The sequence below is a fragment of the Hemiscyllium ocellatum genome, chromosome 11 (genome assembly GCF_020745735.1).
Source record: "Hemiscyllium ocellatum isolate sHemOce1 chromosome 11, sHemOce1.pat.X.cur, whole genome shotgun sequence".
Lineage (NCBI taxonomy): Eukaryota > Metazoa > Chordata > Chondrichthyes > Orectolobiformes > Hemiscylliidae > Hemiscyllium > Hemiscyllium ocellatum.
In genome coordinates, this window is record NC_083411.1 from 74,275,353 (window position 1) to 74,289,004 (window position 13,652).

A 13,652-nucleotide genomic window follows, 5' to 3' on the forward strand; every position below is an offset into this window, starting at 1 on the left:
TTTTTGACCTGCAAGATAAACATCAGGACCCAAAGAACCCAATCAACTGTATAATAGTGTGCTGGGTTCCCAATGTATACTTATGTTTGGCTTCTGGTCCAAAGAGCATTAATAGTATTTAAATGAAAAGCATTATTTCTGTAAAGGAACAGCAATGATAGACCAAACAGAGGTTACTACATAAATTCAAAATCTACGCTAAGGTCAGTGCACACTCATCACTTAAGACAGGAATTCATTAAAAGAAAATCTGTGCTGTATTAAATGGTCAAAAAACTCACTTCAGTTGTAGACAACCGCTTATCACCATTATCACTACCAATGCCCGAGTCAGGACCGTGGTTTTTCACTGGATAAAAGTCTTCCATGCTGAAAAATAAGGGAATATTATAGCCATATAAAATAGTCTGTGCAAAATAAGATCATCCGTTTCATCTAAGGAAATTTTAGCAAGCAAGCAAAAATTCAGAATAGTGACGAAGATTTTTAGTTCAATCTGCAATTCATTCCATGCACTCTGACAAGTGGATGTGCCAACAAATTTCTGCAATATTATACACTGCACTTTCAGCTGGTTTGAATTTCTTTTGTTTGCTTCTGCTGGCAAATGCCTACCTCCCATTCTAACAAATGTTTAGAAACTTCTTAGATTATTATATTAGACTTCAAAATGTACTTCATAATGATGACTAATTATTTTGTCCTGCACATTGTGTTTTTGGCATTTACCACTGAAACTGAAAGATGAAGGCATCAACTTTGTTGACTTAGTCCAGCAATCTTAATTTCAGTCACAGCTGTAAATATGAATTAGTAACTTTCCTACATAAAAGAATGAAACAAATGCAAAGAATAAATCATTTTACACCTCAGATCTGCTCAATAATGTTTTAAGCAGATGAGAAACCAGAAACACGTTAAATATTTTCACAAATATTTCATAAATAGAACAGGAGTTCAGAAGCAGGGAAGTTAGGCTGAACTTTTATAAAGACTTGGTTAGGACACAACTGCCGTATCCAGTTTTGACTCACCATATTTTAGGCTGTGAAAAACCTTGATTTATTAGAATGGTTTCAGGGATGAGGGATTTTAATTACAAAGTCAAACTGGAGAAGTTCAGGTACTTCTTAGAGCAAAGGAGGTTGAGAGCAGATCTGAGAGAGACTAACTGCTGTTCTTCTTAGTTTTACATGCAAATTCTAAAGAAAATAAATTTGAATTTTTTTTATGCCCAAGGTATGCAGCATTTGAGAAAGAACCTTTTGAGAAAACGCACAATGGCAACGATCTGGAAGTCGCGAACTACGTAGGGTGGTGGAAACAGAGGTTATCCATGTTTCAAAAGGGCACTTGAAAGCAATAATCACTCCAGAGACAGCCACTTGATGGATGATTTGTCATCTTCTCTGCGTAATAACTCTACATCCTTATCCAACACAATTTCAAAACCTACCGGTGTTTGAGAGCTTATGCATTCTCTTCCATTCACACTCATGCAAAATGGAAAATTTAGATTCTTGAAATGAAACAAATAAATAACCTGTCTGTAAGAGGTTGAGGAAGTGCTCTCTTATCCAAAGAAGGGAGGTCCAGAGAATCCGGCTTTTTGTCTATCCGGCATGATTGCATATTCAGGAATTTGAATATGTGCACTTTACCTTTTAGACAAATCTGCAGGGAATGAAAAGGTTTATATTTTAAAGCAACTAATCTCAGCACATTCATACAGTAAATTAAGGAATCATATGCAGGTATCAATGAGTAGACGTTTATGCTGATTTAAATAAACATTAGAAAATGTTTAGCTATTTACGCTTTTACACAAACCTGTGCTGGAGGTGACTGCATTGGGTTGTTATCTAATATTATAACCTGAAGGTATCGCAATTTTCTAAAACAGATGGGTATTTCTGTGACCTTATTGCAGGAAAAGTCTAATTTTACCAGAGGAAGTTCTGCCAATTCTGAAAAAAAAGGAGACAAATATTTATGTATGCACATCTCAATAAATCTATATACCAAAGAGAATACAAAGTAAATGTTTAACTTCTTACCATCAGGTAACACCTGCAGGTGGTTCCTGCGTATATTTAATTCTCTGAGCGACTGAAGTTTTTCTATTTGATGAGGGAGAATTTGAATTTCATTACAACTAACATCCTGTGAAAATGTAACATACAGAATTCTATTAAGTATACTTCAAATTTGTCTACTTCAGTATGAAAACTTTAAACAAAGAATTTTAAATTTCCAGCCTATTCATAATGAAACACTCACAGCAAGCCAGACCCGCAATTCTAAACCAGGCTAACAGGCCCAGTGTCAAATTCAAATTTTAATAAATTGTTCAGGAATATGTTTAAACCAACTTGCTGTGAGTTAGCACCAGATTAGCATCACAGCACAAAGTTCAAACTGCTGACAATGATTGTTCTTGACAGACAGGTGAGTGTTTCCAATGGGTTTATTCTCACTAAATGTGACAGGGATTTTAGTGATGACCTTCATATATTATCATTTGGACACTCTTACGAATCCTCACGAGCCATGCATTTATCAGATCTTCACAATGTATGTTGCCTGAACAACCATTTAGAAGCACAAGCAAATTTGGAATGATAAGACTAGGTACCCATTCTTTCCAGATTATGTTCAAATTCTGCTCAATGTATTTAATCTCCTCTGTGAGCTCTGCACCTTAGTAACACAACACCGACTTTTATAAGCTCACTCCAAGTTCAACAAGTTACATTAGAGCATCTTAAAATGCGCTCCCATTGGGCAAAGCTGCATTGACTACAAAGCAAAATAAATTCAGTTAAGAGAATGGCCACAAACAGGAGAGAAATTTACTTTCATGGATAAAGAGAATTGTCTGACACTTGCTTTTTCTAAATGTGTTGTTTTAACTTTAAATTTAACTCAATTAAAATGTCCAAAATGTTTTAATTAGCTTCATGTTAACACAAAATAGCTGAGTGGCATCTCTCAGTCCAAAATAACAAGCGCAGAAATGAGAAATACTCATCATTTCGCAGCCAACATATTATTAAGTACAGCTTTTAAATTTCATCACTCGATCAAATTATTGAAACCACTCAAGAATATGTGGACTATATCCACACGGTGCAATAATGGAAAAATTCTAGTGTTAGGCATTATTTTGATACAAATGTTTAAACCTCAGTTGCAAACAGTAGAGGGAGAGCAGCTTAATGGACACAGCTGATTGACTGGTGCCTTTTAAAAAAAAAATGAAAACTGGAAATCAGGAAAAGACTACGACAATTTGGCTCTTCCAGCCTGCTCAGCCATTCCAGGTGATCATGGCTGATCTTCTATCCCAACATTATATTCCACTTTCTCGCTATACCCAATTCAGACCCAATTAAACCAATCTCTTCTCATAGTGCTGTCATCCCCCAATATCAGGGTCTAGATTAGAGTGGTGCTGGAAAAGCACAACAGATCAGGCAGCATCTGAGGAGCAGGAAAATCGATGTTTCAGGCAAAAGCCCTTCATCAGGAGTGCAGGCAGGGAGCCTCCAGGATGGAGAGATAAAGGGGGGTCGGGGGGAGCACGGAGGGGGGAGAAGGTACCTGTTTTGTATCTGTCATGCGCCTACTCACTCTCTCAACTTATCTAAATTATTTTGAAGCCTCCTTGCTTGGAAATGTTACATTTGGTTCCTGCATCCAGGTAAGGATTTTTTTTATATTTAAAATTTTAAAAAATCATCAGGAACTGGGCCTAAGCACTGATCCTTACATTCTCCAGTAGTCACCACCTGCCAATTTATTTCCACCCTGTTTCCTGTCAACCAATTCTCAACACATGTCAATATATAGCCTCTTATTTTATGTGCTTTAACTTTGCCAATAACTTCTTATAAGGGATCTTATCAAAGTCTTCTAAAAATCCAAATACACCACATCCACTGGTTGACTGTTAACTAATTCTACTGTTAATGTGTATTAGTAAAGTATTAACTAGGCAAAAGCTGTTTGTTATGCAATTTTGAGGGATTTAAAATATCTTCTCTCTAATGGGGAAATGTTAAAGGTATATCATAATAAATCCTTATAAATCAGTGATGAGAGGATATAGATAGGGTGTTCATATTGTCTCCATGAAGAAACTATCTTTTTACTCTTCTCTATTTTTGATTGTGGATGGAAATGGGAAAAGGACTGTTTTAAAAATCAAAAATTATGGAATAGATTGCTAAACCTCTTAAAAGCAAACTACCTGTACTTGTTGCAAAAAAACTGTTCAATGTTGCTGTTCAACCAGTGGTAGGCAGGTTACTGCAAATACACTGGAACAACAGGATGTGTACAACATGAGATTTGATCAGCAAAATATAGCTATTTGGTTTGTGGAGTGGTTACCAGTTTTTAATGGCAAAGACCTTCTGCCTGCCAACAACTACATGATTGGCTTTAAGGTGGCTGAACAGCTTGAGTGTGAATGATATAGTCAAAGCCAATAGACCTCTGGAAAAGGTGGCAGCATCCTTTTGTCTGCAATGAAAAATAATTACTGCCTGAACAAAGCCAGTTTAATGTTTCCTCACTAATTGCTGCAAGCTGTGTTGTTTAACTGATAGGTCAGAGACTGAAGTCTAATAAGTGACATGGTGGCACAGTGGATAGCACTGCTGCCTCACGGCACCAGAGACCCGGGGTCAATTCCCACCTCAGGCAACTGTCTGTGTGGAGTTTGCACGTTCTCTCCGTGTCTACGTGGGTTCCCTCCGGGTGCTCCGGTTTCCTCCCACAATCCAAAAATGTACAGGTTAGGTGAATTGGCTATGCTAAATTGCCCATGCTAAATTGCCCCTAGTATTATGTAAAGAGGTAAATGTCAGGGAATAGGTCTGGGTGGGTTGTGCTTCGGCGGGTTGGTGTGGACTTGTTGGGCAGAAGGGCCTGTTTCCACTCTAAGTAATCTAATCTAATTCTTCAAGAACCAATCACACTATGCTTCTTGCAAGCTACAGAAATTATTTGAAGTGAGAGCGAGGAAGAACAAGTCCTGAAAAGCTAAAAGATCATCTCAAATGAACCTCATTAGAACTGCCTTTCCAGCTTTTCTCCTACCATAAGACTAATTTTTGTGTGCATGGCTGTCTGCACATGTGTTTAGATGTCATTTTACAAATGGGATAAGTGTTTTAACTAGTAAGGTGATATGTTGACTGTTCATAGTTGTTCGCTCGACCTAGAATATATTTATTTGCAATAAAGTCACTCGTAAGCACAGAAACCATGCTTTCTGAAAACCTCAGACTAAAAAGATAGGAAAATTTGTGAATTTTGCATATTTTTATGAAATCTTTAAATTTTGCAGCAACTCCAGGAATGGTGGTGCAGCTTTATTTCCAGCACACTACCGCTGAAGCATAATAACCAAAATTTTATTCACTGATTATAATAAACAGAATTAGTCAGTCAGCCCATTGTGCCTGCTCCACCATGCAATAAAATCAGGGCCAACATGATTGGTGCTTTAACCTCACTTTCCGGACTGCTCCCCCAACCGTTGACACTTTAAAAATCTGTCTAACGTAGGCATCAAAAATATTCAACCACCAATTATTTCTGAAAGGTTCCAAAAACTAACAATCTGCACGAGACACTCTGCCTCATCTTTGGATTAAATGAGTGAGCACTTATTTTTAAACTCCTTAATTTTGGTTTTGTCCACAAAACGAATCATTCTCTCATCATCTATCCTGTCAAACTCCTTCGGAGCTTTGTTTAATAAAAAAAAGTCACTCATTCTGTTAAATTCTAATGAGAGTCCTTCCTCATAACAGAATCATTTCTTGCCAAAATGAACTGCCTTCAATGCAAGCACATCTCTCAAATTAAATAACCAAAACTACAAATTGCAGGCTCAATGTTCTGGTCAATGGTCAGAAAACTTTGCGACTCTTGCACTCCATTTTCCCATAAAAAGTACAACAATCCAACTGCTTTCTTAATTATTTGCTATAGTTACAAACTTACATTTTGTGATTCATTACAAAGATACCCAGCAGTCTCTACTTAAATATATTATTTTTCTTTGCCACCCTGTGAAAGCGGGCAACTTGACATTTTCCTAAATATGCTCCATTTGCCAATTTTTGTACACTTATTTTACATAGCTCTATCCCTTTAAAAACTCTTTGTACCTTAGTCGTAATGGATTTCCTATATATCTTTATTGCCAGAAACTGGGATAAAGAATGCCACAATAGATGGAATTACAAAAAGGTATTAGTAGATTTAAGTGAGTGGCATCATTGCGGCCAATGGATTAATGACAGCCAATATGAGGTCATTCATTTTTAACTATTAATATACATAACATTGGGTCTTTTTTTTAATGAAATCTGGAAAAGATTTAGGGGTCCATGTAACAAAGCACTAAATTGTATCAGTCAAGTACAAAATTATAATCAAAAAAAGTCAATACAATGTGTTAGCCTTCATAATTAGAGGACTGTTATACAAATGGAGCAAAGTCTTGCTGTAGTTCCAGCTAAGCAATTCAGTTCACAACCTTGGTATCAAATTTGATCCTGAAATAAGCTTCTGGCCTTCTATTCATCACTAAAGCTCACTAATTCCATTTCATAACATCCCCTCATTTTACACATCTCAGTTCATCTGCCTGAAACACTCAATACCTTCATTCCTATGAGATTTGATCATCCCAACACATCCTGGTTAGCCTCCCACATTTTACTTGCCATAATCCTGAGGTCATCCAAAACTTTGCCACCGTTCATTTAGCTCAAGTCCATAAAAACCCTTATTTTTGCTGACACTGGTTCCCAACGAAACAATGTTTTGGCTTTAAAATTCTCACTTGTTTGCAAATTCTGCCAGGGAATTACCCCCCCTGTCTCAAATCTTTTCTCATCCACAACCTTCTGAAACACATGCATTCTTCAGGTTCTGGCTTCCTGAGCATTCCATTATTATTTATTCGACCACAACTGGTCATACTTTCAGTTGCTTTGGCTCCAAGCAGTGGAATTTTCTCCATACATCGTTCCCCTGTCTCTCAACCTTCCTCTTTGAGACATTTAAAACCTACATTTGGCCAAGCTTTTAGTGACCTGACCTATCAGACCCTTATACTCTGCAAATTTTATTTTAAATTGCTCCCGTGAAGCACCTTGGGACATTTAATTACATGAAAGGCACTATGTAAATATAAATGGTTTACAGGGGTGTAAAGCCCTAGTCAGATCACGTAAGGAACACTTTTTCAGAGTTCTCCAGCACATTCCATCATAAAAAGGATATAATGGCCCTCATAGTAGTGTAAGTGCTTTGCCAGAAAGACGCATGCTTTTCATATGAGCTAAATGGCGGATCATGTACAATGGACTCATTTTAGCAGGTCTTATACATTTACTGGGAAGGTCCTGGGGAGCGTTGCTGAACAAAGAGACCTTGGAGTGTAGTTCATAGTTCCTTGAAAGTGGAGTCGCAGGTAGATAGGATAGTGAAGGCAGTGTTTGGTATGCTTTCCTTTATTGGTCAGAGTATTGAGCACTTGAGTTGGGAAGTCATGTTGCAGCTGTACAGGACATTGGTTCGGCCAATTTTGGAATACTGCATGCAATTCTGGTCTCCTTCCTATTGGAAAGATGTTGTGAAACTTGAAAGGGTTCAGAAAAGATTTACAAGGATGTTGCCAGGGTTGGAGGATTTGAGCTACAGGGAGAGGTTGAATAGGTTCAGGCTGTTTTTCTTGATGCGTCAGAGGCTGAGGGGTGACTTACAGAGGTTTATAAAATCATGAGGGGCATGGATAGGATAAATAGACATCTTTTCCCTGGGATGGGGGAGTCCAGAACTAGAGGGTATAGGTTTAGGGTGAGAGAGGAAAGATATAAAAGAGACCTGAGAAGCAAATGTTTGATGCAGAGGGTGGTACATGTATGGAATGAGCTGCTAGAGGAAGTGGTGGAGGCTGGTACAATTGCAACATTTGAGAGGCATTTGGATGGGTATATGAATAAGTAGGGTTTGGAGGAATATGGGCCAGATACTGGCAGGTAGGACTAGATTGGGTTGGGAGATCTGGACGGCATGGACAAGTTGGACCGAAGAGTCTGTGTCCGTGCTCGTGCTGTACATCTCTATGACTCTATTAGCTCCTGCTTTTCCTGTATTTCCAATAATAATGTTCAATTTTAGATGAAGTGTTTGCGTGGGTCTTCAGTGAATTATAATTTTCACGCAAAGGCAGCAAAACATCATGACTAGTACAAACAGCTGAGAAAAGCCAGAATGATCAGTATTGGGGCCACAATTACAATATGTATTAATGACTTAGCTGAGGGAAAAGAATATACCATAGATGATGACAAAAACAGTTAGGAAAGGAAGTGACAATGATGACACAAAAGGGTTTGCAGAGGAATGTAGATAGGTTTAACTTGGCAGAAGGAGTGTAATGTGGGAAAATATGAAGTTACCCAGTTTAGAAGGATAAGATAAGGAGCTGAATATTATATAATTGGAATATGTAGTACAGAAAGCTGCAGAACATAGGGGTTTGGGGATCTGTACTTAAATTACAAAAAGCTAGTACACAAGTTATCCATGAGGATAATGGCATAGGCAAATGGAATTCTGATGCTTAGTTCAAAGGGAATGGACAATGAAAATAGGGAAGTCTTGCTAAAACTATACAAGAACTTGCCCCCTATGGGAAATATGGGCCCACCGACAGCACATGGACTCCAGCAGTTCAAGGAGACAGCTCACTGCTATCTTTTCAAGGGCAATCAAGGATGGGCAATAAATGATGGCCAGCTAGCCAGCAACACCCATAGTCCATGGATGAATTTTTAAAAAGATTAAAGTCAGAGCACACCTGGAATACTGGGAACAGTTTTAGGCCCCTTAATCTAAAGAGGGATATACTAGCATTGGCATCAGTCCAGAGAAAATTCACCGAGGTTGACTCCAGATATAGTGGGATTGTCTCATAAGAAATCAAGCACATTTGGCATGCTCATACTGGAGTTAAGAGTAAGTGGAAACCTTATTGAAATGTACACGAAACTTAGGGGACTTGACAGGTTAAATGTTGTGAGATTGTTGCTCTTTGTGGAAGAGCCTAAGATCAGAGAACAGTCTCAGAGTAAAGGGTTCCCACATAAGACAAATGAGGAGAAATTTTTCTCAGAAAGGAGCAAATGTGGGAGTTTTGTTTTTACACAGAACTATTGGAATAGCATAATTAAGAATAAATATCTGCCTCAGCCTTGAATAATCAGTAAGGAAATCAGGGTAATGGGGATAGGGCAGGAAAGTGAAGTTGAGGTTCATCAGATCAGCCATGATCTCATGGAGTAGCAATGAATAAAATGGCCGACATATACTCCTATTCCTTGTGGTCTTAAGGGACATTTTCCACAGGCTCATCATCTCAGCTATCTACTGAAGTTGAATCCATGTTTGGCAGGAAATTACCTAAACAAAGGTAAATGATCCAATAAGGAGTTAATAAAGGAACAAGCAGGACTGCTTGTATGTTTATGTTTACACTGAGATTCTATAATGTGTCCAAGACTTGAGAAGTTTGGATTAAAATTTTAGTTTATTTTCAATGAGCACAAGTAATTGAAGTTCAAATTCTAATTATCATCTAAGTCAAAGATACTTGCATTCAAACAACTGATGCAGGAATATATATCACATCAATTAATTTACCTATACCAGTAACACAAGCAAGCAGATTTAGACTTACCAATTCCATTAGGTCTTTAAGCTTTCCAATTTCTTCTGGAAGGGATACTAACTTATTGTTGCTTACAACTAAAACTTTAAGTGGAAGATTAAATAAATATTTTGGCAATGTTGGTAGAAGATTTCGACTGGAAAAGAAAATCAAATTCAAAACCAAGTAGAATAATAGAACTTCTACAAACAAGAAAGGACACAAGCAAATTGGTTTATTGTGGTAGGGTGCATAACTGTAAAATACATCACCAGAAAAGCTCTGTTCCCAACAGGATGGAAATTAATTTTTGAAAAATCTGCATAATTTAACTATCTTGCAAATATTTCACAACAAATACATTTCAATCAATTACCAAAACTTTTAACTCAAAAGCATTGCTACGTTAAAAAGTTAATTCAGATCCACAACCCATACCATGTATGGTCATAAATTTAACTTAGATATATCTATAAAATCAAATGCTTTGCTGAGACAGAACTATTATGTTATTTACAATGAAATTAACTTTACAATCGAGGAACAATTTCTGAAGTCCAGTTGGGTAACCATGACATCTAGATTTCAGAACAAGGTTCCAGAATTAGCTAATGAAAGAATTATCCAACAACGTGGTATAACTTGAAGCAGGAAGACAGATCAGAACATACAAGACATGTTGCTCTTGTGTCAATAATGTCAATGTATTTTATGCTCACTTTCAGAAAACAAAATGCCTCAGGTTAATCTCTCATTCAAAAGATAGAATGCAGTATTATCGGTGATGCTAATTTCTTTTATTCATTCATGGGATGAGGGTGTTGCTGGCTAGGCAGCATTTATCACCCGTGCCTAATTGCCCAAACAGCAGTTAGGAGTCAACCACATTGCTGTGGGTCTGGAGTCACATGTAGGCCAGACCATGTGTGAGTAACAGATTTCCTTCCCTGAAGGACATTAGTGTACCACATGGGTTTTTCCAACAATTCCAACAAAGAATCATTAGTTTCTGAATTCCAGATTTTTATGTATTGAATTCAAATTCTACCATCTGCTGTGGCAGTATTCAAACCAAGTCAAGATCAGCAGATTCTTGGGACCTCCATTGGCAAAGAGCTCCCAAACTCCACACCATTCCAATGTGGAACAATATCATTGTTCTTCACTGACATGGGTTTAGGTCCAGGATTTCAACTCAAAGTAGTGCAGTGGTTGAAGGCAGCAGCTCACCATTACCTCTCAAGGAATTTAGAGATTGACAACAAATGTTGGCCTAGCCAGACAGATCGACATTTCATGAGTGAATAAAACAAAACATAAAAGTAGAGGGGGAAACACATTATGCAATTTGGATGAAAGGTCACCAACCTGTAAGGTTAACGGTTTCCTGCTTTCAGACTTTGCTCAGCTTTTCCAGCATTTTCTATTTTTATTACAGAATTATGAAGCTTACTAAATTAACAAAAATCTAACAAGTATCTTTTTCTGCAGTAAAAGGAAAAGTTGCCATAGCCCTCCTAAACTGCAGGACTGCTTTCTTATTAGGTGACGATTTAACCAGAGGGTCACCATGCGTCAGCTAAAAGGGAGAGGTTGAGGAGGAGAGTCCTTTATAGTAACCTCAGCAGATGTGGCTACTGAACCCACATTGTTGGCATCATTCTGCATTACAAATCAGCCATCCAGCCAACTGAGCTAACTACTGTCCTTCTTTATCTGCCATAAATTGCTTTTGTATCCTCATGCCAATGTGCACTGGAGTTGCCAAAAATATTTAATAAATAATTTCAACTATTAAATTGGTTACCACCATTGATCAACGCCTTTTTGTGCTTCAGGTTTGCTTAGAATGCCAATGAAATGATCCTGGGTCAAAACATTCAAGACTTGCTCCAAAATCGGAGCTCAGATTAGGCTGCCAGACAACAGCAAATCTACAGTTTCTGTATATTTTACTGAGCACTTTGAATGAGACATGAAACTGAAACCTTCTCTGCTTCAAATGATGAAAACTGATGCAAACATTTACTGAGGAGTCAAAGAATCCCCAGTCAAGGTCCACCCCCAGAACAACGCAATAATCAAAACTGATCAGATCTTAAAGGATGAAACAAAATGTTGACTTATTCTCATTTTACAAAACAATGGATTTAGAGTTATAGAGATGTACAGCATGGAAACAGACCCTTCGGTCCAACCCATCCATGCCGTCCAAATATCCCAACCCAATCTAGTACCACCTGCCAGCACCTGGCCCATATCCCTCCAAACCCTTTCTATTCAAATTCCCATCCAAATGCCTTTTAAAGGACTAGCCTCCTCCACTTCATTTGGCAACTCATTCCAGACATGGATCACTGTGAGTGAAACAGTTGCCTCTTAAGTCTCTTTTATATCTTTCTGCTCTCATCCTAAACCTATACCCTCTAGTTCTGGACTCCATCCATCCCAGGGAAAAGACTTTGTCTATTTATTCTACCCCTCATGATTTTATAAACCTCTAAAAGGTCACCCCTCAGCCTCTGACGCTCCAGGGAAAACAGCGATAACCTATTCAACTTCTCCCTATAGCTCAAATTCTCCAACCCTGGCAACATCCTTGTAAATCTTTTCTGAACCCTTTCAAGATTCACAACATCTTTCTGATAGGAAGGAGACAAGAATTGCATGCAATATTCCAAAAGTGGCCTAACCAATGTCCTTACAGCCGCAACATGACTTCCCAACTCCTGTACTCAATACTCTGACCAATAATGGAAAGCATACCAAATGCCTTCTTCACTATCCTATCTACCTGCGACTCCACTTTCAAGGAGCTATGAACCTGCACTCCAAGGTCTCTGTTCAGCAACACACCCTAGGACCTTACCATTAAGTGCTGTTAAGATTGCCTTTCCCAAAATGCAGCACCTCACATTTATCTAGGTTAAACTCCATCTGCCACGTCTCAGCCCATTGGCCCATCTGATCAAGATCCCGTTGTAATCTCAGGTGACCTTCTTGACTGTGCACTACACCTCCAATTTTGGTATCGTCAGCAAACTTACTAACTATACCTCTTACGCTCACATCCAAATCATTTATATACATGATGAAAAGTAGTGGACCTAGCACCAATCCTTGTGGCACTCAACTGGTCGCAGGCCTCCAGTCTGAAAAACAATCCTCCACCACCACCCTCTGGCTTCTACCTTTGAGACAGTTCTGTATCCAAATGGCTAGTTCTCCTTGTATCCTGAGATCTAACCTTGCTCACCAGTCTCCCATGGGGAACCTTGTCAAATGCCTTACTGAAATCCATATAGATCACATCTACCGATCTCTCATCAATCCTCTTTGTTACTTCAAGAAACTCAATCAAGTTTGTGTGACATGATTTCCCATGCACAAAGCCATGTCGACTACCCCTAATCAGTGCTTGCCTTTCCAAATACATGTATGTCCTGTCCCTCAGGATTCCCTCCAACAACTTGCCCACCACCGACAAGAGGCTCACGGGTCTATAGTTCCCTAGCTTGTCCTTACCATCCTTCTTAAACAGTGCCACCATGTCAGCCAACCTCCAGTCTTCCGGCACCTCACCTGTGACTATCAATGATACAAGTATCTCAGCAAGAGGCCCAGCATTCACTTGCCTAGCTTCCCACAGAGTTCGAGGATACACCTGATCAGGTTTTGAGGATTTATCCACTTTTATGCATTTCAAGACATCCAGCACTTCCTCGTCTGTAATATGGACATTTTCAAGATGTCACTATTTATTTCCCTACATTCCATATCTTCCCTGTCCTTTTCCACAGTAAATACTGATGCAAAATCTCCTGCAGCTCCACACAAAGACCACCTTGTTGATCTTTATGGGGCCCTATTCTCTCCCGAGTTACCCTTTTGCCCTTAATGTATTTGTAAACCC

General features: G+C 38.5%; 2 protein-coding genes across 3 annotated transcripts in view; both read right to left on the reverse strand.

The window, feature by feature from the left end:
- Positions 1 to 13,652, reverse strand: part of LOC132820461 (interleukin-13 receptor subunit alpha-2-like) — a 343,536-nt gene that overhangs the window by 117,407 nt on the left and 212,477 nt on the right. The gene's annotated exons all lie outside the window — the stretch shown is intronic.
- lrch2 (leucine-rich repeats and calponin homology (CH) domain containing 2) overlaps positions 1 to 13,652 on the reverse strand; it is a 161,737-nt gene that overhangs the window by 80,475 nt on the left and 67,610 nt on the right. For both annotated transcript variants that reach the window (XM_060832612.1, XM_060832611.1), the window contains exons 3-7: positions 9,770 to 9,896; positions 2,058 to 2,163; positions 1,831 to 1,967; positions 1,544 to 1,674; positions 282 to 369 (exon numbers count right to left, since the gene is read on the reverse strand). In XM_060832612.1, the coding sequence (XP_060688595.1) occupies positions 282 to 369; positions 1,544 to 1,674; positions 1,831 to 1,967; positions 2,058 to 2,163; positions 9,770 to 9,896 (589 nt within the window). The remainder of the gene's footprint in view (positions 1 to 281; positions 370 to 1,543; positions 1,675 to 1,830; positions 1,968 to 2,057; positions 2,164 to 9,769; positions 9,897 to 13,652) is intronic.